The sequence below is a fragment of the Babylonia areolata genome, chromosome 26, assembly GCF_041734735.1.
Source record: "Babylonia areolata isolate BAREFJ2019XMU chromosome 26, ASM4173473v1, whole genome shotgun sequence".
Lineage (NCBI taxonomy): Eukaryota > Metazoa > Mollusca > Gastropoda > Neogastropoda > Buccinidae > Babylonia > Babylonia areolata.
Genome location: NC_134901.1, coordinates 30,239,335 through 30,264,667, shown reverse-complemented (window position 1 = coordinate 30,264,667; position 25,333 = coordinate 30,239,335). Strand labels below are relative to the sequence as shown.

At 41.2% G+C, this 25,333-nt stretch overlaps 1 protein-coding gene across 1 annotated transcript; it reads left to right on the top strand.

Moving 5' to 3' along the window:
- Positions 1-266: 266 nt before the first annotated feature.
- On the top strand, positions 267-25,327 carry LOC143300376 (E3 ubiquitin-protein ligase znrf2-like). Its single transcript, XM_076613992.1, has 4 exons — positions 267-720; positions 3,143-3,238; positions 4,104-4,209; positions 9,951-25,327. The coding sequence occupies exons 1-4, from the start codon at positions 402-404 to the stop codon at positions 10,006-10,008; spliced, it is 579 nt and encodes a 192-aa protein (XP_076470107.1). The 5' UTR covers positions 267-401; the 3' UTR covers positions 10,009-25,327.
- Positions 25,328-25,333: the final 6 nt, after the last annotated feature.

Genomic DNA, 25,333 nt, shown 5'->3' with positions numbered 1-25,333 from the left:
AACTAGTGCATTATATCATATCATTTCAAATTTTAAAGTCAGCGACAAAACTGAATTACATAATTCTATAAACAATAGATAGCTTTATAAATATTATTGCAGGATAAAACTATTAGTAGTTTTCATGTGTATGACAGTTTTTACATAGCAATTTACACACAAATAGTATATATTTTATCATTTAGTTTAAACAATTTCCCAACACGTCTCAGCCAACCACGTGACTTTCGTACGTCATGTTTGTGTTGGTTCCTTGACGCAAACAAGGAAGGTAAGATGGCGGACTCTCCACAAAGAAAAGTCGTGGTCCCATAAATATCGACAACACAACGCGATTTAAACAGTGCTCTCAGCCGAGCGGCTACCTTTCGCCGCTGCAGTGATTCATCTAGGCAGAAATCATGGGTATGAAACTGAGTTCGCAGAATCCACCTCGACTGAGGACTTATTCAGGCAGCAGCCCTGGCCCCAGTGGCGCAGCTGAAGGGATTGCTGTCGCAAGAAATGGAGCTTCAGGCGCAAATGGTGGTGCCCGAGCAAGAGCCAGGAGCCTGGGCAGTTTTCAGTCACCGGGACATTCGGCTGCATTGTCAATACCACCAGCAAGTACAGGTGCCAACAGAAGTAATTCGCCAGATTCAGATTCAAGCACGCCAGACGATAGCGTGTTTGGGAGAGCTTTCACACACTCGCTCCCAGTGCATCTGTTCGCTCTGCAGGGTAAATAAGTCAGCAGTTTCTGTTGGACTTTTTGTTGTAATCTGATCAAGTACTGTGTTCTTTACATGGTGAAAAATGTCTTCAGTGAATTTTTATTGTCTTTAATTTTGTTACAGTAGAATGAGATACCAGTTCAGGAGTTTTGACACTCGTGCCAGTCATGGGAAGACCACCAGTGATCGGGCGCGCACTCTTTGTCCGAGATACTGCTTTGTTTACGTTCTTACTAGACCGACTAGTGGTAGAATTGTAATATGTATGGATGTTGGTGTGTCCGGTCTTTGTGCGAGCTTTGGTAACAGTAAAGCCGCTCAGTGTCAGTGTTACCACGTGGACTATGAGCACACATGTTCGGCCTGGATTACTTGAGATGATTACTGATTCCGGAGTCTGTTGATAGTGGCATGAAATAATCTAGTTTTCCATGTCACATTCATTTACTTTATATATATGTAAAGGTAGTCATCCATATGCAAAAGTTATTGGAAACACATTCATCATAATTTATCATACGTACTTTCACGATTTTTCCATTCATTGATAAGATTTTCAAACATGTTTTAAAGTCAGCGACAAATTTTAGCTTACTTGGGGAAGAGATCTACGAGGGCACAGTCTGAAGCTCCAGAAAAACAGACACAGGCTCAACATTAGAGGAATTTTTTTTTCAATAGGGTTTCCCTCTGGAACAGTTTGCCCAACAATGTTGTAACTGCACCTTCCATCAGCTCTTTTAAAAATCGACTCGATTGCCACTGGAAAGATCTGCCCACTTTGTACTCACCAAATTGTTATTAGGTGGTTTTTGACTATTACTATTGCCCCATACATATTGACTATAACTGTTGCTCCATACGCCAGCCACGCATGCTGCAAAGTATATGATTAACATCCACAGAACGATGAACAGGCCTTTTAACAGGGCCTCAAATGTCGTACAAGTCAGTTATTCACTTATTGTATGGGTAATGTCTCATTTTAGTCACTAAAAGCTGAGACATGTTTAAACAATAATTATGGTAATTTTAATGCATTTTGTAATGCAGGTGTGGGAGAAATCACTTGTGATATGTCATTCACTCGTCAATATCAAGTGTGTGGTCACAAAACAGTGCAAAATGACACACATACACAAACCAACACTTGTCAATGCGTCCTACCATGTGTTTGGTTGAACTTCTGGTTGAACTTCAAGCGGTTGGGTTGTGCACAAACAAAAAGAGCATCTGTGTGAATCTGATTGACAGAGATTGAATGATCTGATGGACAGACTCAATGATCTGTGCCCTCACAAGATCATGAAGATGGCTGTTAATTAGTTTAGCAACTGAATCAGTATCAGATTTGGAAAATATCCCTATCAAATAAGTGATTCACTGGAATAGAATAGAAAAACATTGAAATGGGACAGAATATCTAATTATGGTAATGTTGTCTCAACTGTCTATGAAAATTGACACTGAAGCGAGTCATGGTATTTTGGGATACTAAGAAAAAAAAGAAGGTAATTTTACCCTGCAGAATCAGGGCACCAACCAAGTTGTGCTTTTTTACACAACTCTGTGCGTCACAGCAGGCATTATTTTTCACTTTCTCTCAACAGTTATGTTGAGTTTAACTTTTTATAGCACTTAAATTACTTTCTTCATTGGAAAAAAACAACAACAATATACAGACAAGGCAATTTTTACTTCTCACTAATCTCAGGAGGTATTGGAAGAAAAAAAAACCCTGTTGATTGAGACAGTGATTTTGGTCCTGAAAAGAACGTTTTGTGTAAAAGGTTATTTTAACCAGTCTTAGGACATTGTACATTACTGACTACATCTACAAATACTATACTAGTACAGTAATCGACGTGCGTCTACAGTGGTCAATGACTCTTGTTACCTTATGTCAGTATGCATTAATAGGACTGATATTATCATTGTATCATAAGTTGTACCCCTAACAATAGCAGTTAACTAGTTATTCAAGAGGTGAGCAATCTCAGTTCATGGTAATTATCACTTTTGTTTGTATCCAAACTTTTAGACTCTTGTTTAGTTGTTCTGTTCTTCACACTGACATTTGTTGGTCAGTGTGAGTATGACTGTCTCAGTCTCTGTGCACCCTTGTGTGTGTGCACACATACTAACCACTGACACATAAAACCACAGGAACTAATAATGATATGCTCTGTGTCAGTTTTTCACCTGTTAGTGTTACATGGGAGAGCATGATTGAACACTTATATATATGGCAGAGTTGTACTCCACACTTTCCTTCACTTGTTTCCATGGTATATTTCATTTTCAATGTCATTGTCAACCAGGCCCAAGAGATACTACACATGCAGTGTTTATGTTGATAGTAAAGTAGTGTTGAATCAATAGATTTACAGCTGAACAACAGCTGTTGATAAATGTGGTGTTTGTGGCAGGCATCAAGTGTCCAGTTTGTTCCAAGTCTATTCCAGCCGATGATGTGGAGTGCCATCTAGTTATGTGTTTGACCAAGCCTAGGATCAGCTACAATGGTATGTACACTACTCTGTGCACAGCTTCACTACAAACACCACTTGGCTATGCAGTTACATCAATTTCAGATTTTAGGTTGAAAAAAAGTGTGTAAACACAAATGAGGGGCTTTGATTTGAATACTCCATATTTAAACAGTGTTTGTGAGTCATTTGCATTGACCCAAGTTGAGTTGTCTGTGTGAGTGAGATTTTGCTGCGCACATGAGTGGGAAAGTGAAAGCATTAAAAAAAAAAAATAAAAAATAAAAATAAAAAAAAGTTTACTTTATATGCAGTGTCACATTGGTGGGGAAAACCAAGGGACACATGACCATAGGCACCTGAAATTGAGGAGCCAAAAAGCAAAGGTCACGGGCCAATCAAATCGCTTAAATATGCTGCAAAATACATCTGGCCCCACTGGCCAGAAAAACTGAGGCATATGCCACAGAGGACATTACATGTGAGTGGTAGGGGTGTGCCATCAATTTGAAGCCCTTCCGATACATGTTTGTCAGCGTGTCATTATTTTGTTGTTGCCAGTCCCTGTCAAAAAGAAAAACGTCACACACACACATACACACACACACACACACACACACACGCACGCACGCACGCACCCAGGTCAGCCATCAACTTAAGATTTTTGTTTAAAATCCATAACTGCTCTTCTACTATAGCTGTGATTACATTGGTTTTTGTTCAACATTTTGTAGTTGTGAGCATATGGTATTTGTGCAGATGGGTAAAATATATATGAAAAAGCGATTGAAACATGTAATCTTACCTTGTTTGTTTTAGATATTTGTGAATGATTTGTTGTTACACATGTTTGCAGTGCCAAGAAGCGACTATACAAATGGTTTGGAATGTGTTTGTGCAGAAGACGTGCTGTCGGATGACAAGGGAGAGTGTGTGATCTGTTTTGATGATCTTGTGAAGGGAGACACCATCGCTCGCCTCCCCTGTCTCTGTATCTACCACAAAGGGTGAGCCAGCTTCTTCTACTTCACATCACTTGACTGACTGACAGTTTATGTGGGTCACAGTGACTGCTTTATTTTACATAGGTTGGATTACCCAGTCAAGGATACATCTGAAAGTGAAAGGCACTTTATGGTGGGTGTTGGGTAACCCTATCAAGTGCACAGTTGAAAGGCTCTTCATGATGGATGGGAATTTTCCTGTTGTGCTTTTACTTCCGCTTGTTTGTCGTTGACCGATTTTTACACTTTGTCAGTGCAGCTTGTTGCATTGCACTAGGATGATAATAGTAATATTAATGTTTTAATTACACATACTTAACCGTGACCCAAATAGTGCAGACTCCGGCAGGGGTCGACATTCCTGCCTGTGCAAACTACTATCTGCCTATGCGGAGAAAACGAAACTACGGCCGATAACCTCCCGGAAGTAGGTAACCTCCCCTTTGTCCCGCTGGCTAGTGCCCTCTTTTTCTGGCAGCCATTATGACTCCTGTTCCTGTGCTCTCCATACGGCGAAGTTTTTTCGTATTTTCTGTCTGTCTGTCGATTCTCTGGCGTTCTCGTTTTTTGTCAAATTTTGTCTCGAACCAGGTCACATAATTATATGGTTCGATTGGGATATCGGGCTAAAATTAAGGCGCGATCGAAATCGATTCGTGGACACTCTGGGCCCTCTATTTCTGGCCCTCTCAACAACGCCAACCCAACGCCTCCCCCACTTCCTTCGCTTCCTCCGGTCGACTCCAGACCTCCACCACCTCCTGCACCCTCTCAGGCGACTTCTAGGGGTACGTTACCCCATACTCAGGTCAGTGGTGTCATTGATGCTTTCCTTTTCAATTCGCGAACGAACTCGACGCGATCCGCGTTTCTCGGCCCTGCAGGACACCCGAGTTGATCTCCTCTATCACTTTTCCCATGTCAACAATGGAATGTGCTATATCCCCTTTGGAAAACAACACCATACACTGGCTTTGGATCCGCACGCTAGACTGGGCCCTATGTGCGATGCGTCCGTGGCGGTGGCTGTGACATTGGCTCACGCGCCCCCCACATGGCATGCCTGTTCCGTCTCGGATTCTATGGCGACCGAGGCACTTAGGGATGCCCTCCCCAGGTGTAGGGAGGAAGGTGGACCACTAGGGGACACGCTTGCCCATGCGTGTGCACCCTCCCCTTGTCCGATTTTCCAATCCAAGGGAGACAACTCCTGCTTCAGCACCCTTGCCGGTGACAGCCGCAGTTACCTCTCTTTACCGGCTCGGCCCCTCGCCAACAGTGCAGGTGCGTGCACGGTCACTTCAAGCTTTGCGGTGATGACCCCATCTGCCACACCGCCGGTTGCTGCTGTTTCCCATCCACTAATGGCATCTCAGCAAGCTGCTCAACCAAACAACCAGCAACCCATTGTGAACTTATTATTTACAATTATGCACTGGTGCCACACCTAGCGCCTGCTCCACCCCTTGCGCACAGAGCAGATGCGTGCACAGCCCATTGAACTTCAGCAGTGCCAGTTTTTTCTGCTCCACTGCATATCTCCACTGTTACCCAGACTAATATTGGCAATTCCACTTTGGAGTGCCTCTTGATAACTCAATCCTGCCACTCAGCAGCTCTATATATATACACAAAAAAACAAACAAAACAAAAAACAAAAACAAACAAACAAACATATATATATATATATATATATATATATATATATATATACACACACATATACATATATATCTATGAGATATCTTGCTACATTTATACACATTTCTGCTTTCACTTATAGATGTATACTTATCCCTCAGTATACACATGAGTGTGCGCTTATGGGATAGGTTCAGACAACTTTCATATTAACATGTACAATTATATTTCTATCTCTATTCATTGACATCTATTCATTGAGATTCCCTACATAGCAATATAGGCACACTTGCATTTGCAGCCTTCTGTTCACAATGCCCTGAACTCTCTGCGCCTACGTACTTGCACTTTATCCATATGTGTATGTACATCTCGTATTTAGGTGCATACACAGATTCGTTCCCATTACTGATTATGCACACTTACCCATTTACTTGGCTATATCTGTGCACGCTACACGTATGCTTATACAGCCACTTATTTCTTGTGTTTCAATCTCTTGTCATTGGCATATTTCTGACATCATTACTTGAGTTGATGGAAGTTTATAATCCCTTTGCACATGTATGTATTCATTTTCATAAATTCATCCCTACCTTGCTTTCGGAGGACGACTGCACTCACAGACAAAACTGCCTCATTCACGCCTGAATGTATGCTCCTTCACATTTTAGTAGTGGCTGGTCCTTAGGGACCCACAAACCCCCTTCCCACCCACAAGACTAAGGATGCCCTCTCTTGGTGCAAGGAGGGACAAGGCAACCCAACTCATTTGCCTGCAACAATCAACCATAGGGCTGGAGATGCCCCAACTTGGCACAAGGAGGGATGAGGCAGTTCAACTTAGAGGTGTCACTCCGAACACACATGCCCTTCATTCCTTCCCAGTTTTTAAGGCATCCCTTCTTCCCCCCCTTGCCTACAACAACCATTGGTTTGCACCACAGTGGTTGTGACAACAGCTCCACACGGGCCCTACATCCTAGCCAGCCTTCCCATGAAGGGGTGTCAATCTTTGCCTCCCAAATTTTAGCGGACCCAAAAAATTGCCCACTGGGCAGGAGACAATCACCCTAAGCCCATCTCTTCCACTCCTCTCTAGTAGCAGAAGGCCTGGGTCATAATTGTTTTCCTCTACATTTGGGAGAAAGGCTTACTGATGAGGACGGATGCGTCTCACAAAGCACAACCATCTGTCCATTAGCCACAGGGGTGTACCTTTCTGCCCACTCATACCAGCACGGCAGATGCCGCATTCAAGCACATCAGTTCACCCTATCACCTTGCTTGAACAGAGATCCAGCATCAGCGTCTCAAACAATTGGCGTTTGAAAGCACTTTCTGCACTTGGTCTTCCCTGCCCGATCCTTTCAGCCTCAACACACAACCACTGCTGCGGTTACAGATGGGCATTCCTTCTCAAGCACTGTCTTTCCAATGAGACACTTCCAGGGGTTTCTAGCCTAGGCAGGCTATCCCATCATGGAGCCCCAGCCTTCAGTCAAGGGCCTGTCAGAGGATGACTTTGTTGTCACTTCGGAAGCAAGCACCATGTCTTTCAGACACACGGTTGCACCACAAGACCCCGTCAACTCTTCCGGCTTCCTTGCGTTTCAGCATAACCTGCATGGTGGACACCATCCCTCAAGCACACAGCAGCTGTTTCCTGATTTACACATGCTGATTGGTGTCCTCCTAGGAACAATATATGATAATCAGTCGTGTACGACAGTCACCATCAGAACAGCAGAGGAGGCAACTGCTGTCCCTATGGCCTACTATTCGGGCTGGAATTCGATTATACAATTTCTAGTAGAGAGTGTTTTGCCCAAGTTGCATCCCCGGTCCCTCGATCAAGAGGGCCTTAGGACTCATCATTGGGACGGATCCCAATGGCTAGTTAGGCCCAAGGCTACAGCACTAAGTCCCAGTGCAATTTGACTTCCAGTCTGAGAGACATAGTCATTCATGAAAGGCTAAGCTGCAAATGATTTCCCATTGCAATTCAGAAACCACTGATAATACAGCTCTCACTTTGCAGTTGGCCATACTGGAAACGTATGTCAGATCAGTGCTTCGATGTAAATAGCCAGTACAACACATCTTGAGCCACTTACCTCTCTGCCCCCGCCCCGCTCCATCCCAGACTCAGTGCGCACCACACACAGCCAGAGAGGCCTGTCATGGATCTGGTCCCCTTTCTCACTAAAGAACCTTCAGCAAAAAATTTTCCCCATGGAAACCCTCTTCCATTTGGAATTCCACCACAGAATGAGACTCAGTGACCTGTGGGCACATGAAATCCACTTCCACAGCCTGATCCAACCCAGCCATTGACTGCCGACTGCATTGACTTTCTGCAGGTTGCTCCAACATGCCACACTCAGGTAGAGAAGCCACCAAGCCTTCCGTAAGCCCCTTCGTGATGGTACCTACCTGGGCAATTACACAACCCTGTCCCAGAGACACCAGGGACATCAAATCTTTTGTTGCCAAATGTCTGCCATTCTATGCATAGGCAACATACCAGTGCTGTCATTTTTTGGCAATGACAAAAAAAGTGGTGGGGGGAGCGCCCATTGCCTGTCAGCTCGCATGGAGGAGCTCTACAGATATGGCTGTCATGCCTAAGGCAAGCCCAGCATGGCGACCTACCTCTGTCTCGTGCCACAGTTTCCTTCAAAAACAAAAATCACTTCCACTATCGGCCCACATCCGATGTGGAATCATCAGATCAAACCACATGTGCACCTCCTTGCATTGACACTCAACCGCGCTCACATGAGACAACCCTATAAGGGTACGTGTTTCCTTCCCTTCCTTTGATTCGAAAAGCTCTCAGTAAAGTGTGGATTCAACCCACCGACCCGATTTTCTTTGCGCTACATTTATCAGCACAGCTGTGGTCCACAGACCTCCCCCACAATACAGCTGCGGACCTCTGTCTTCTTTGCCCACACCAATATCCTTAGGTGACACAGTACACTCTACTTTCCTCGAATTCTACTTGAGGGACATCTATCGCTTTAGGGATGATGGCTCATCGACTTCTACCAGAGAGACATCGCACGCCTGCGGATGATGGCTCAAGAGGCATCGCTTCTGTGGTAGTTGCACAACAGGCCATCACAGCACACAGACAGTAGAACAGGCGAGCCCTCCACCTTGTCGCACTATTCTGCACTAGTTGGGTCACGGTTAAGTATGTGTACTTAAAAGGAAATTTTCTATCTAAAATTACGTTTAAATAACATACTTACCGTGACCCAAATTTAAGACCCTCCCGTCCTCCCCACTTCCTGTTCTCCCTGCTCGCTGCGCTGGTGATGGCATATTGCCGTCAAAAGAGGGCGCTAGCCAGCGGGACAAAGGGGAGGTTACCTACTTCCGGGAGGTTATCGGCCGTAGTTTCGTTTTCTCCGCATAGGCGGATAGTAGTTTGCACAGGCAGGAATGTCAGACCCCTGCCGGAGTCTGCAGTAGTTGGGTCACGGTAAGTATGTTATTTAAACGTAATTTTAGATAGAAAATTTCCTTTATAGTACTTACATGGCACAAACTCCCCATACAGTGGGCAACAAGAGCCTCACTTTCAACAAAAAGTGCCTGATGCCATACAACAGTTTAGTAAGGTTTAGTAAGACATACACGAAAAAAAAAACTATTTGTAAATAAATTATATATATATATGTATACATACATACATATATAATATACATATATGTACTCACCAAGACAGTACTACAAATATGCGAACTATCAACCAATAACAATGAATATGACCAACACACACACATACATGTGCTCATGTATACACACACAAAGAACACGTGCAACAGTTTGCATGAAAACCTAGGCGTTTGTGACCAGTTTCAGATCAAATCAGTTTAGCATGATATAGATGTGTGTGTGTGTTATGATTAGATTTGTGTATGTACACGCAAGTTCTGCAAATATACCATTGAAACAAAAACGGTGACATTTTAATTTTCATCCCCTCCCCTAAGTCAGTTTAATGGATTATATTTTGGAAGGGATTTGTTACAGAGAAAGACAGAGCAGAAAGGGAAGAAAAAGGAAATGTGTTGTGTGCGTGTGTGCAGGTGCATTGACAAGTGGTTTGAGAAGAACCGGTCGTGCCCTGAGCACCCTGCGGATTGACGGCACTGGAGTCATGGTCTGGTCAGGATACAGCTCATCATGACCAGCCATGGGGACTTCACCTGGCTGTGACCGTCCTTCACTCTCCCAGAGTGGGCACTTTGGCAGTCAGCGTGTATGCCTTTTTGTGTGTGTGAGAATGGCTATGTGCACATGTAGTTATTTGCATGTACACATTTCTGTGTTTGTGAGGATGAGAGTGGGTGTGCATGGCCATTTGCATAAGGAAGATGTGAGTGTTGACATTCATCATGAGTTGAAAGATGTGAGTGTTGATATTCATCATGAGTGGAAAGATGTGAGTGTTGATATTCATCATGAGTTGAAAATTGGTGAACGTGGTGATGTGTGCCAGCGTGTCTCAGCTGTGTCAAACCTGATCATGTTGTGCAGTGACGCTTAACACTGAGTGGTGGCTGTCAGTCGCAGCACACTAGCCATGTGTTTGTTGATTTTCTCATCGGGATCTGTGACAGACATGACGCACCTTCTCTCCAAGGCAGAAACATCTGCACACTGTTACTTGCTGAACAGATGTGTTTCATGTGCATGCAAGTGCTCTGCTCTCTCTCCATGTTCTGCTGTTGAAATGTGTTGACACAGGAACTGACGTCTGAAAGAGTGCTTTCATTTGTGTGTGCGATTTTCCAAAGTAAGAACTCAGATTGAGTCACAACAAAAAAGTCCAAGGGATACAATCTTCAGAGAGACAGCGAGACTAGCTTCGGAGCATCAGACATTATGGATTGTTTTTTTGTTTTTTTTGTCTCTGGAAGTAGTGGGTTCAACGTACAGGAGACTGGACGCAGATCGACAGAGTCATTCTAGTGAACTGGGTCAGACTTATGAAGTGATTGTCATTTAAAAAAAACAGTTGTGAATGATTGATGATAAGTGCACATGATCTCTCTCTGCTTCACTGATCTCTGTTTCTCTCTCTTTCTCTGATGAGAGCCATATTGAGAATCTAATTCTTGTCATGCTTCTCACTGTAGTTTCATTCTTAAAAAAACAACAACCAAATTTGCGATAAGAACATTCTTGATTTTGTTTGTTTTATTGAGTTTCTCAAGGTCACTTCTTGTGAGTAGGGAGATCTTTCCATGCTTTCACAACATATTCATTTATAATTCCAGTGATTGGAGCTTCATGAAAAGGAAGTGTGTGTGTGTGTGTGTGTGATTCAGGGGAAAGGGAGACAATTCTGAAATGTTTAGCCTTTTTTTTTTTTCTTTTTTTTTAAATTTCTTACTTTGTTCTCACCAATGTGTAATTATTCTTTGACTCCACCTAGCAACAAGAATGATGAGAACTTCAGACACTATCCCATGGACTTCCACAAAGAGGGAATGCCACATGGCTTGATCAGTTTCACTTTTTGGGATTTGGTTTACTGACAAAGTGACATGATGTAGAAAGATAATCACGGTGTTCCAGTGTGTAATGTTGAAATGTTATGTGCAAGCCATAGACAGACTGTCAGCATTGTGCTTTACGACCAGGATGTAGACAGTGGATCCCATGGGTCCTGTCTGCTGTGTGTCGTCTCTCCTGTATCGTCTGCCGCATCATGTATGTTCTCTGCTGTGTGTCGTCTGTCATGTATCGTCTGCTGTGTGTTTTCTGCTGTGCGTCATCAGCTTTGGGATGTTGTCCACATGGGATCATGACCATGTGGTTTTACTGGCTTTGTTATATGTGCTTGTTCACACATACGGTTATGAAGTGAGTGCTTGTAGAAAAAGAAGTGTCATACATATGAGTACACACACATTCACAGTTGAGAAAGTGATGCGTATTGGGTTCTGTAGTGCTCAAAAAATGATTTATTTGTGACATTGCACTCATTAAAGAACAAATACATTCTGTCCACCCCAGAGAAAATAACTGAATAATGAGTGTGTGGATCTGTTATCATTTGTTTATTTGTATTGAAAGTGAAACTGTCCCTTGTGATATAAACATAAGCTGAAGACTTTCATCCCTGTCCTTTATGTGTGTTAATGACTGTGTGCTTTGCACAATGTCTGCTTCAGTCTTCACATACAACTTTTCACAGTAAAAAATATCAAATATCACTTCTTGTTCATTGTTTAAAAAAAATGAATAAATGAAAAAAGTAAGTATCACTCTTGTTCATTGTTAAATCATGCCAGTGTCATTTGAAAGGATAACATTGACAGGATTTCACTTTTTTTCAGTGACAGCCATATTATTTCTTCTTTTCTTTTTCAACAGCTGAAATTAAGGAAGCTTCGAAACCCAATGAGGCTTGAGCTTTGATTCTAAGCAATGATTTGACCAGCAATGAAGAAAGTCCTGTTTCAGGGATTATCTGTAAGGAATCACTGGAACAGTGTAATGAACATTACAACTACAAAATCAGTCTTGCGTTAAACATTTTTGGCAGTAGCAGTGCATGAGGTCAACCAAAATTTTTGACAGGTGTTTCAACATTTGTGTGTGTCCGTGTATGTGTGAGTGAAGTATATGTTGTTTGTGTCAGTGTATGGGTGAGCGAAGTGTATGTTGTGTGTGTCAGTGTATGGGTGAGTGAAGTGTATGTTGTGTGTGTCAGCGTAGGGTGAGTGAAGTGTATGTTGTGTGTGTGTCAGTGTATGCTTGAGTGAAGTGTATGTTGTGTGTGTCAGTGTGTGGGTGAGTGAAGTGTATGTTGTGTGTGTGTCAGTGTATAGGTGAGTGAAGTGTATGTTGTGTGTGTCAGTGTATGGGTGAGTGAAGTGTATGTTGTGTGTGTCAGCGTAGGGTGAGTGAAGTGTATGTTGTGTGTGTCAGTGTGTGGGTGAGTGAAGTGTATGTTGTGTGTGTCAGTGTGTGGGTGAGTGAAGTGTATGTTGTGTGTGTCAGCGTAGGGTGAGTGAAGTGTGTGTGTCAGTGTATGCTTGAGTGAAGTGTATGTTGTGTGTGTCAGTGTATAGGTGAGTGAAGTGTATGTTGTGTGTGTCAGTGTATGGGTGAGTGAAGTGTATGTTGTGTGTGTCAGTGTATGGGTGAGTGAAGTGTATGTTGTGTGTGTCAGTGTATGGGTGAGTGAAGTGTATGTTGATGGAACATTAACACAACTAAACTACAGTTTGAAAAAAATAATATGATTTGTGACTTGGCTCAAAATTTGAAATACATTTTGAAATACTAACATTCTTTGTGACTCAGTCTAACACTTGAAATAAACTAAACTCAACAACCCCAGCAGATTGTTTATGTCAAAAATGCAGATTGTGAGAATGTATGCATTTTTAATTCATTGGTATGCTGTTCAGTTGAAAGATCATATTTAAGTACAAATTCTTTTTTTTCCCTATTAGTTTACGTGTATGTATGTTTGGCATTGTTGTTGAGTTTTAAGTGAGAGATTGCAGATGCACAAGTGCCCTGTGTGTGGTATAAATTTCTGATGATTTCTTTTAACCAGATCAAGATTTGCATTTTCTGTGAAAAAACAGGCATTTTAATGAATACTATTTTGCACACATGAAATAATCTCTCGTTATTTTTTTATGCATCACTGATGTGTTGCAACTGTTTTATCATTGGATGAATACGTACATGAAGTAGATGGGGTTTGCATAGAATGATAGATGCATAAGATTACTAGAAATACAATCTCTAGTAGTCTTATACTGTGAGAGAGCATTGTTCTGCGATGTGTGTCATGTGGAGTGAAAAGTGTGTTGGTTGATGTGTGATTATGAGAGTGGATGTCAGTGCTGACTCTTTCTCTGATAGATTTTTTGTTGTTGTTGTTGCTGATGTTTAGAAAGTATTTAGTTTGCTGGTTTGTTTGTGTTACCTGTCTTCTCATATAGAAAACGTAAAAAGAAATTTTGTTTGGATGAGCAAAACATTGAGAGAGGGTTTTGTTCGCTTAATTGTATCTCTCAGTATAAAAAAAAAAAAAAAAGTGCCAGTAAAGTTTACTATGAAATATGTAGAAGGACATTTTGTAAAAGAAAAAGAAAATTGTATGGTTTGTCTGCATCAGATTGTATTAGGAATTTTGCATGAATTCATGATTATGAATGGTATGGGTTTTGACAGATGATGGATTCAGAAGTATTTCCGTCATGATTATGAATGGTAATGGTTTGACAGATGATGGATTCAGAAGTATTTCCATCATGATTATGAATGGTATGGGTTTTGACAGATGATGATGGATTCAGAAGTATTTCCATCATGATTATGAATGGTATGGGTTTTGACAGATGATGGATTCAGAAGTATTTCCGTCATGATTATGAATGGTAATGGTTTGACAGATGATGGATTCAGAAGTATTTCCATCATGATTATGAATGGTATGGGTTTTGACAGATGATGATAGATTCAGAAGTATTTCAGAAGGAATATCTCAGGGAAGCTGACATATATATTTTTCTTGTTTAAAAACACACATAATAATTCAGTGAAAATCATATAAAGATATTTGAGGTGTGTAAATGTGTCTGTGCGTAGAGCATCAGGTGAATGATTTGCCAGTATGATGTATATTTCAAAATTCATTTGCTTATAACTTGTTACATTATTAGAGTGTCACAGTGACAGGTTCAAAAGAATCAGGTGTAGTTACAAGTAGGTTTTACTTTTACCATTTAGGACTTGCATAACACTTTTTTTTTTTCTTTTCTTTTTTTTGACAGGTAAAGATTTAACCTGGATAAAACTTTGTCTTCAAGATTCATGGTTTTGAGCAAGAAATATAGACCAGCCACTTAAATCTGTAGATACAGTAATCCAAGATTGTTACACCTGTGTATATCTTACACGAGAAGCAAACTGATGTATGTGTGTTTCACTTTGACTGTTGAAGTGTATGAAATTGAAACATTTTGCCCCTACCCACCCCCACTGGATTAAAGATAAAAGTTATAATGTAGTTAGTTCAAAGGTCGGTATATTCCACTGTATAGTGGAACCATAAATCAGTTCATTTGAAGCTAAAACTTTTATTATATGCAGTTTCTCATGAATTGGTGAACAAACTAGAACTTTAAAAATCTGCACAAAAGTGACTGGTACATCGCACTTAAAAAATATTTTAATTTAAACAGTTATAAATCTTGATTAATTTAATGACAGTGTCCTTCAGATGTAACCAAACTGATTGTGTTTTTTTGACATTGTGACTTGTTTATGTTTTATTTGCTTTGAGACCAAACAGTTTTTTGTTGTTGTTTTTTAACCCCAAAAAAAGAATTCAGCCTATGTGAATATCTTATACTGGAAGGTTCACAGTGCTTCTGACACCTGGGAGTGTATTCTTTATTTGAATCTCTCGCTTTTGGTGAATACATTTTGCTGAAAAATGAAGAAAACATTTAAAGATTTTTCTTCAAGTGAAGTGTGAGTAGTTCTTTATTAAGGATGGCCAAGATACTTAATATATATTTTCAGTGTGTCACTGAAAAGGTAATTGGGTGAATGCTGTTTCCACCAATCATTGCAGAGTTACATGAAACTTTACATAAGACTTTTTCAGTTGATACACTCATGCAAGGTATTGGTCAGTTCATGCGTTTTCTGATATCACCTTTCACTCTCTCAACTTCTCTACTTCACAGTGCATTTTCTGTGGCAGCTTGGGTCAGTTGATTGCCTTTTGATGTTTTATAGAAAACCTTTGACAGCATGATCTGTTTTGTTTGGTTTCTTTTTGTTTTATTTTCTATGTTTAGTGGGTTTGTTACTGTGCCAGTCACATGATGTTGTCACATAGGATTCTACAATTTGCATGCACACCCAGTGATGGGCATTTTAAATTTTAACTGTCTCTGACGTTTGGTCTGGTACACTGCTGCTTATGCTTTTGTTCTGCTTGTGTGAGTGTGAGGAACATTGTCCATGTGGCAGTGTGCACTGTGATGCTGTGATGCTAGTAAGGCAGACATCCTGTGCTACACAGTGTACTGCATCCAGAGGTTCCAAGAGATAACACATTTGTGTTTGTAGATCTATGCTAGATGAGTAATCAAGTGCATGACTGCTACATAATTCTTTTAACCTTTCTTAGAGGGGGACATAACAGAGTTAGCATGTATTGGCTGACAACATCCCTATGCCAATTCTGTCCACTTCTAAAGCATGTATTGGCTGACAACATCCCTATCGTTTATGTCAAAGCATGTATTGGCTGACAACATCCCTATCATTATGTCAAAGCATGTATTGGCTGACAACATCCCTATCGTTTATGTCAAAGCATGTATTGGCTGACAACATCCCTATCATTATGTCAAAGCATGTATTGGCTGACAACATCCCTATCATTATGTCAGAGCATTTATTGGCTGACAACATCCCTATCATTATGTCAGAGCATTTATTTGCTGACAGCATCCCTATCATTATGTCAGAGCATTTATTTGCTGACAACATCCCAATGCCAATTCTGTCCAGTTCTAAAGCATTTATTGGCTGACAGTATCCCTATCATTATGTCAAAGCATTTATTGGCTGACAACATCCCAGTGCCAATTCTGTCCAGTTCTAAAGCATTTATTGGCTGACAGTATCCCTATCATTATGTCAAAGCATTTATTGGCTGACAACATCCTAATGCGAGTTCTGACCAGTTCTAAAGCATGTATTGGCTGACAACATACCTATCATGTCAAAGCATTTCTAAGAAGATGGTAGGGGTAGGGTAGGTTCACACTCTCTTCACACCAAAAGAGGACCACATGGATTAGCTTTTATGAGGTGTTTTACTATAGAACAGCACACAGCCCTGAATCCAAGCGAATCTGCTCTCCGTGTCGTCTCTGGTCTTTCCAAACTTCCAGAATCTCTTCAGAGGGATGAAGGGGAATGGGAGAACTAGGTGTGTATTTCACTTTTAAACCCTTCCTCCCAACAGTATTAATATACAACACTCCCCAATTGGTTGAACAAAAGTAACCAATCTTGGCTGGTCTTGAGAGTTGAGAGACTGATTGACATATCCGCTATTCCTATGTTGGTTTCCTCTTTCAACATGGTTTGATCTGATTCGCCAACAAAACCTGCTTGTGTATACACACTGTGATGTCAAGTTTAACATTGAACGTCACAAGGAGAGGGGTGAGGGAAGTGGGAGGGGATGGGGGGATGAGGAAGATACATCAGAGCATCATGACAGCCTGGTCGAGAATAGATTTTGCATAAATTCTCCCTGGCTTCATTCCAAAGTCCCGCCATCTACCGCAGCTGTGTTTGTGACAGGGAGATGGGGGATGACTTGAAAGACAAGACCGCCTTACTGGAATGTTCGGACATGCCAGCATTAGCATGTTTCGAACACGCCGACACCTGTTTCAGCACTGGGATTGTGGCAGACATCACATAACTGCATGTGTTCCTATAGCTGGGGCGGGTGATGCGGCGTCGTTGACCAAAGAGGGCCGACTAGGGAGGGTGGAAGGAGGGAGGGTGGCGCGGTGTTGGCGTGACCTCAAAGACTGGACTTTGGATGGAGCAGGGAGGGAGATAAGAAGGGGGGGGAGGAGTGACAAGTGGGGAGGGGAGGGGGGGGGGTGAGCTGAAGGGAGGGAAGGGGGACAGGGTGAAAGTGGTGTGACTGACATACAGCTTGCACACTGTAACACATTTATTGGCTGACAACATCCCAATGCCAATTCTGACTAGTTCTGAAGTGGGGACTGGAACGCTGACAGCTGTGCTGTCAGTGCACACAAGTGAATGCCACTCAGTAAACGTTGCAGGAAGTTTTCTGTTGAATAATGTTTCTACCTGGTTTTGAAGACATCTGGATATTAATAACTGGTGCTCTGGTATTGTTTTTGGCATGCATTCAAATTCAGTGCACACCAGCAAGAGACAAGTGAAAATAAACAGTTTCCCTCTTGTAAAACAGACGGTTTTGTCAGTTATGTTAATGGCCCATGGAGCAGTTGTGAAAACAGGTGAAATGTCACAGTTGTACACAGCATACTCACCCCAAGATGATCTTTGTGTGGGTCTTGTTATGATGCCTAGCCAGTGGACCAGTAATAGGCCTACAGCTGCAGCCATTGATGCTGAGGATCACACACCACCGCCGTGTGCACCTGTCAGTACACAGACGTGACACTATTCTACAAATGATAGTATTAGCATGGCTGCCTGCACATGGACATGACACTGTTCTACAAATGATAGTAATAGCATGACTGCCAGGATGCTAATACTGTTTTGTATATTATGTGAATCAGGTTTGTTTTGTTGTGTTTTTTTACGTTTGTTTGTTGGTGTGTTTTTTTCTGAACAATGTTCAACTCTCCTAATTAACTATCACATGTATGGACCTGTTGAGCATAGCACTTTTAGCAGTTTTGGGATCAACCTTTTCCACAGCATCTTTGTAACATCTCAGTTTCACACATAAAGCTTGGCTAAAAGATTCTGGGTGTAATTCACTGCACTGGCTGAAAGATTATGACAGGGTCTTCACAGCTTAATACCTGCTGTGGCAGAAAGATGATTATGACAGGATCTTCACAGCTCAATACCTGCTTTGGCTGAAAGCTTTTAAGAATTGTGAAACATGGCCAGGTTTGACATTAGAGTGTTGGATTTTTTTCTTCTTCACCATTGGCTACTGGGTGGCAGTTTCCTTCACCTGAAGAAATTTTTTTGTATGAGCGTTAGGAAATGACCTGGCTTATTTTAAGCAAATGTTGCCAGGTTACTTTTTTCTTTTTTCTGAATGCTTCAGCTTGTCACAAAAGTCTTCCTGTTAGTCTTTGTGTTTCTGTCCTGGGTTTTGTGCACAAGGTTCTGTTCTGTCCTGGGTCGTCAGGTCTCCACACTCAGCTCTTTCAAGTCTGGTTTTAAAACCCACCTCTTCCCAAGCCTCCCCTGCCTTTTCCTTCTCTTCAGTCTTCAGTTTTAGAGTTATGCATGCGTGTGAATGACTGGTGTGAAAGCGCTTTGATTTGTCTGTGCACAAGTTTCAGCACTATAATAATAATATTTTATTTTTATATAGCGCTATAATACAAGCATAAGCAAGCTGTAAGCGCTTTACAATCCAATACCTAAAGGGAAACAAGAAAGCATATAAGAAGTAGCAGAAACATAAAACAGAATCATTAATATTATAAAAACACAATGCATAAAACTCACAAAGTAACATACTATCAATACTACAACTGTTACACTCCAACACTCACACAGACACACACATGATTAAATGGTTGAGATGACAGCAATTTTCACTTAAAATACATACATGTAAAAAGGAGCATAATTGTAATCTGCATGCCACAGATTTTGTAAAATAAAATTTTGGGTAGAAAAGGTAAAAGGTGTAAAAATCAGGTCATTCTCCCTTTCGAACCACACCATCACCATCCATCTACCCACCCCCATTCTCTCTACTCTCCCATCACACACACTCACATTGCCATGGGCCTGGGACAACAGTACTATTTGAGTTATGGCAAGTATTTTTTAAAGAGATAAGTTTTAAGATTTGCTTTAAAGGCAGATAGATGAGTTGTTTGTCTGAGAGCAATAGGCAGAGAATTCCAAGTTTTTGGGCCGAAGACAGAAAATGACCTCTTTCCACAGGAGTTAAGGAAGTATCGGGGAACAGTTAGCTGGGAGGAATCAAGAGATCTCAATGTTCTGTTTGGCAAGTACGGGTTAATAAGCTCAGAAAGATATGAGGGAGTGGTATCATAATTCAGGCACTGAAAGGATAGGCATACTATTATTATTATTATAATTATTGTTCTGTTTTGCTCTGGGTCCTGTGCAGTCCTGGGTCTTGTTCTGTTCTGCTCTGGGTCTTGGTCTGTTCTGTTTGGGGTCTTGTTGGGTCCTGTTCATTCCTGGGTCTTGTTCTGTTCTGCCCAGGGTCTTGTTGGGTCCTATTCTATCCTGGGTCTTGTTCTGTTCTGTCCTGAGACTGAGAAGTTTGTCTCTTTGACTTGAGAGCGATAGTCCTGCAGTCAGTGAAGTGTGACCATGGCCTCTTGAGACTAATGAGAGTGATAGTCCTGCAGTTAGTGAAGTGGTGTGACCTTTGCCTCCTGAGAGTGATAGTCCTGCAGTTAGTGAAGTGGTGTGACCTTTGCCTCCTGAGAGTGATAGTCCTGCAGTTAGTGAAGTGGTGTGACCTTTGCCTCCTGAGAGTGATAGTCCTGCAGTTAGTGAAGTGGTGTGACCATTGCCTCCTGAGAGTGATAGTCCTGCAGTTAGTGAAGTGGTGTGACTTTTGCCTCCTGAGAGTGATAGTCCTGCAGTTAGTGAAGTGGTGTGACTTTTGCCTCCTGAGAGTGATAGTCCTGCAGTTAGTGAAGTGGTGTGACCTTTGCCTCCTGAGAGTGATAGTCCTGCAGTTAGTGAAGTGGTGTGACCATTGCCTCCTGAGAGTGATAGTCCTGCAGTTAGTGAAGTGGTGTGACTTTTGCCTCCTGAGAGTGATAGTCCTGCAGTTAGTGAAGTGGTGTGACCTTTGCCTCCTGAGAGTGATAGTCCTGCAGTTAGTGAAGTGGTGTGACTTTTGCCTCCTGAGAGTGATAGTCCTGCAGTTAGTGAAGTGGTGTGACTTTTGCCTCCTGAGAGTGATAGTCCTGCAGTTAGTGAAGTGGTGTGACCTTTGCCTCCTGAGAGTGATAGTCCTGCAGTTAGTGAAGTGGTGTGACTTTTGCCTCCTGAGAGTGATAGTCCTGCAGTTAGTGAAGTTCTGTGACCATTGCTTCTGAGGAAGTGCGGGTTCGAATAACGTCTGGAGCTCTGGGTTCTAGACTTATCTTTGTCTGTTGCTGCCATGGTTTTAGACAAGCCTGAATGTGGGGAATTGTCAGCATGTTGGTGTTTCTGAATGTGTCTTAATTGAACGTGTTGTGCAGTCACTGAAAGATTTCCCAGCTATTCACATAAAGGGATAAAATTGAATAGAAATTATAAATGAAACACAAATTCAGATGGGCGCAATAGCCAAGTGGTTAAAAGCGTTGGACTTTCAATCTGAGGGTCAAATCTGGGTAACGGTGCCTTGTGGGTAAAAGGTGGAGATTTTTCTGATCTGCCAGGTCAACATGTGCAGACCTGCTTGTGCCTGAACCCTCTTCATGTGTATAAGCAAGCAGAAAATCAAATATGCACATTAAAGATCCTGTAATCCATGTCAGCGTTCGGCGGGTTGTGGAAACAAGAACTTGTTCAGCATGCACACCTCCAAAAACGGAGTATGACTGCTACATGGTGGGGCAAAAACGGTCATACACATAAAAGCCCACTCTTGTACATATGAGTGAACATGGGAGTTGCAGCCCACGAACGAAGAAGTAGAAGATACACACAATCGTTGACTTATGAAGCACAAATGCATGCTCATGCATAAACACTTCAGAAACTTTGCATCATGCATACATGAACCACATGCACTTAAACCAGCCAGATAATACACATGAATGATGAGTCTCCTCTCACTGTATCTTTGATTTACAGTGAAATTATTATGAAAACTGAACTTTTGGGATGATTAAACATTATTGTATCTTTCTAACCAGTTTTATCTTTGAAACACTTTGCGGTTTTTTTGGGTTGTGGATTTTCTTTGTTAGTGTTTTTTGGATACAAGGTTATGGCTGCCATTTTCAAATGGGCTGTTCTCTCTCTCTTTTCTGTTTTCATATGCCACTGCAGAGTGACTGAATATAACACATTCAGCTTTTCTTTATGTAAAATGTGATTGTTTGTCCTATGTCTTGGATTTAAGTTAATGATTAGATATGGAAGACTTTCATGCTGTGGAAGTGGAGTTAGTTTCGCCAGTCATGTTTGTCCTCAAATTGGTTCAACAGTCTCATGTTCCCACCTTCATTCAAAATGTCAGTATGTTTGTCGCTGACTTTTTTTTCACAGAGTTGATGTACTTTTAAAATGGGCAAACACATTGAAGAGAAATTTTTGTAGTAATCAAACATACTTTATGAAAATGTTTATTCCGTGAATACAAGTGTTTCTTCATTCAGCAAAAACCTTCATCACAATGAAGGGAACAGAAATCCAAATCCATTGTGCAGCAGCATGAAACTTTCTGCTCATACTTGTGCTCACCAGAATAAGTGGACTTTCTGGAATGATGATCCAACAAAAATGTCATAGATATTAAAGGATATTAATTATTTTAAAAATATATTTAAAAAAAAAGGGGGGGGGGGGTAGACATGGGGTGTGACTTGCAAAAAGGGGCACAACATGCAAAAAAAAAAAAAAAAAAAAAGTGCTGGGCAATGAGGCCAGAGTGTTTGTTTGCATGTGTAACCAATTCTGTGACAGTTTTAATGTTTAATTTCTGCATTCTTTTCAATCTTGAGCATACTAATTGTCACTTTGTTTTGTCAGCCTTAGTTTTAATCTTGAAAAAATCAAAGTACATTTTATATACAAAGTTTTTGTATCTGTTATTTTTGCATTCATGTATTATCCTTTAATTTAGTTTTTATTTGGTGTGGAAAAGTTTGAGTGTGGGCACGACAGATCAATAGATTTGCAGTTTTATTGCAAAGCTTATAAGACTGAGTGTAGAATGCAGTGTGAGTGTCATACTCTGATACTGTAATGCAGTGTGAGTGTCATACTCTGATACTGTTTGTTCAATTTTGTGTAGAAGGTGAATTATGAAAATGTTTAAGAGTTCTCAGTTTCTTCCTTAGAGCATCAAATAGACATAAATCCCAAATGACACACAGGTACTATTTGGGAGGCATCATGGAAGAATTGTGTCAGTGGTCAGGGTTTGATTCCCAGTTTTTGCCTGGTGTTGTGTCCTTGGGGATGGGACTTTACTTCGATTTTTTTCACTCCACCCATGTGTGAATGGGTACCTGATTTCGTTGGGGAAGGTTTAAATGGCAGGAGAGGATTGGCACCAGCCATCCCATTCCAAGCCCAAGAAACACTGGCTCCAATGGCCTTAAAACTAAAAGACAATGGGACCGTCTAACCTTCTTTTTATTTTTAAACTATGTTAAGTTAAAGAAGTAGTGCTTAAAAAAAGGAAACGTTTTTAATGTTTTCCTCAGAGCATCAAATGGACCTAAATTCAAAATTGCACTCATGTCCTATTTTAAAGTTCAATGTACAGAGAAACCTCAGGAAACTTAGAGGAAGGAAATCAATGAAAAGAGGGGTAATCTAATGAACAGTTTCAAAAATGGTGGATGAACACAGCAGATGGCCAGTTGTCTTGTCATTCCAGAAGTGCCAGAGCTAACATACAAGAAGACATTGCCAATGTTAAATGTGCCAGAGCTAACACACAAGACACTGCACAACATACACTGAGTGTAAGCTCAGAGCCCGTTTTGACAGACAGACAGACATCTTGGATGAACAGGTTGTCATGGGATGGATGCCCCAAATTATGTTGACTGGCCCCTATGGTGTCTTACACAGTGGTCAGGAATGACAGTGGAACAAGTGTGTTCAGTTTGGAATAGTGATGAAAGATGAATTGTACAAATCATTTTGCTTCTGTGATGCTTTTAGGGTGAGGCTGAGAACTTTTGATCACTCATGATGTATGTGCTTCTACTTCTCCTACTTCAGTTAGTCTCCAAGTACATGTAATGATGTATGCTCAAACGTTGAATGGTCAGTTGTTGTTTTTTAAGTACTATATTCATCATTACCTATTTATATGTTCATCTACATGTGCATTGTCATGCTTTGATCATAAATATGCTGTGTTCATCATTACCTGTTTATTTGCCCAGTACATGTTGATGCTTTGATCAGTTTCCATGTTGCCCATGTACATGTTGATGCTTTGATCAGTTTCCATGTTGCCCATGTACATGTTGATGCTTTGATCAGTTTCCTTGTTCTTGTTTTGTTTGACCACTGTGTGATATCACTGGCTGTGTGTGATGTACATGGATGTATATAGTGGCTCATCCTCTACACACATGCTCAAACATTGGCTGTTCAGTGGCTCTGTACATGCACATACTTTGGTAGGTCAGTCTCCTAGATGCTCAGTACCCTTACTTCAGTTGGTCATTATGCACATACACCCATTCTGTTGACCAGTTTGTTCTGTTGGGAATGAAGGATACATGTGTGAGCATCACTGCAAATGTCCATGTGTCACTCTGTATTTGGAATGCATTTTTGCTTGTGAAGATCAGGTCAGTCTGTTCTCTGTAAACATTGGTGATACAGCATCACCACTGTTTTCACCTGATGTACCCATGCACAGACAAAGACATTTCATTTTAAACAAGCATCCATTCATTCTTTATTCCAGTAGGTTTTCATTTGATGCATCAGACATTTTCTTTACCCAAACTTAAAAAGAGGGTGCTAGTCAGGGGGGCAAAGGGGAGGTTACCTACTTCCGGGAGGTTATCGGCCATAGCTACTTTCATTTTCTCCACATAGGCGGATAGTAGTTTGCACAGGACAGGAATATCAGACCCCTGCCGGAGTCTGCACTAGTGGGTCACGGTAAGTATGTTACTTAAAAGTAATTTTAGGAAGAAAATTTCCTTTTCACACTGGACTCTCATTCTTACCAGTCATTTTGACAATAGTTCAATCTGCTGATTGTGATGAGCAGTTTTTAAAAAGTATGAAGCTGTCCTCAAAGGATCCATTGGAATGGAGTATGAACACAACAGTGCTGTTCCTTGTTTCACTTTTCTTGATCACATACACACACATATATACTTCATGCTAGAAATATGTGTTTGTGTCAACAAGAATGCCACATATTCAAACAGCACACTTTTGAGGAATATGTATGCACTTGTTCAAACAACATACTCTCACTGACACATGTACACACATACACTTGAAGGCTGCTGTGTGTGGTAGTGTTGATGTCGGTCCATCAGTTTTGCTTTGTGTAGACTCAGTGGGTTCCTTGCACCACTGTCAGATCCCAGCCACTGTGCAAAAAGGAAATCAGTCTGTACTGTTGAGACTGTCAACTGGCTTGGCAGAACAATAATTAAATTACTGATGAAACAAATCATATCACAAGTGTGAAAGGATCAACTGAAGGTCACCAGAGTGCGATTGTTGAAGAGGATGGTTTTTGAAATGCAGTGGGTATGTGAAAGTGAACAAATGCTCGGTGTATGTGCTTGCAGGATTGCAAGAGTGCACATGTTACATGTTGGGTTATCAGAATGCAAGATCTGAAGAACATTTATGATGTATAATTGTGTGCTTATGAACATATGAGTGCATATAATGGTATCATTCTGTAATTATAATTGTGTGCATTGTGTATATGTCTGGTTTGCTGGCTACTCATTGTTATATTTTATTTTTCAATAAATGCAAAGTGAAATTGTCAGCATAG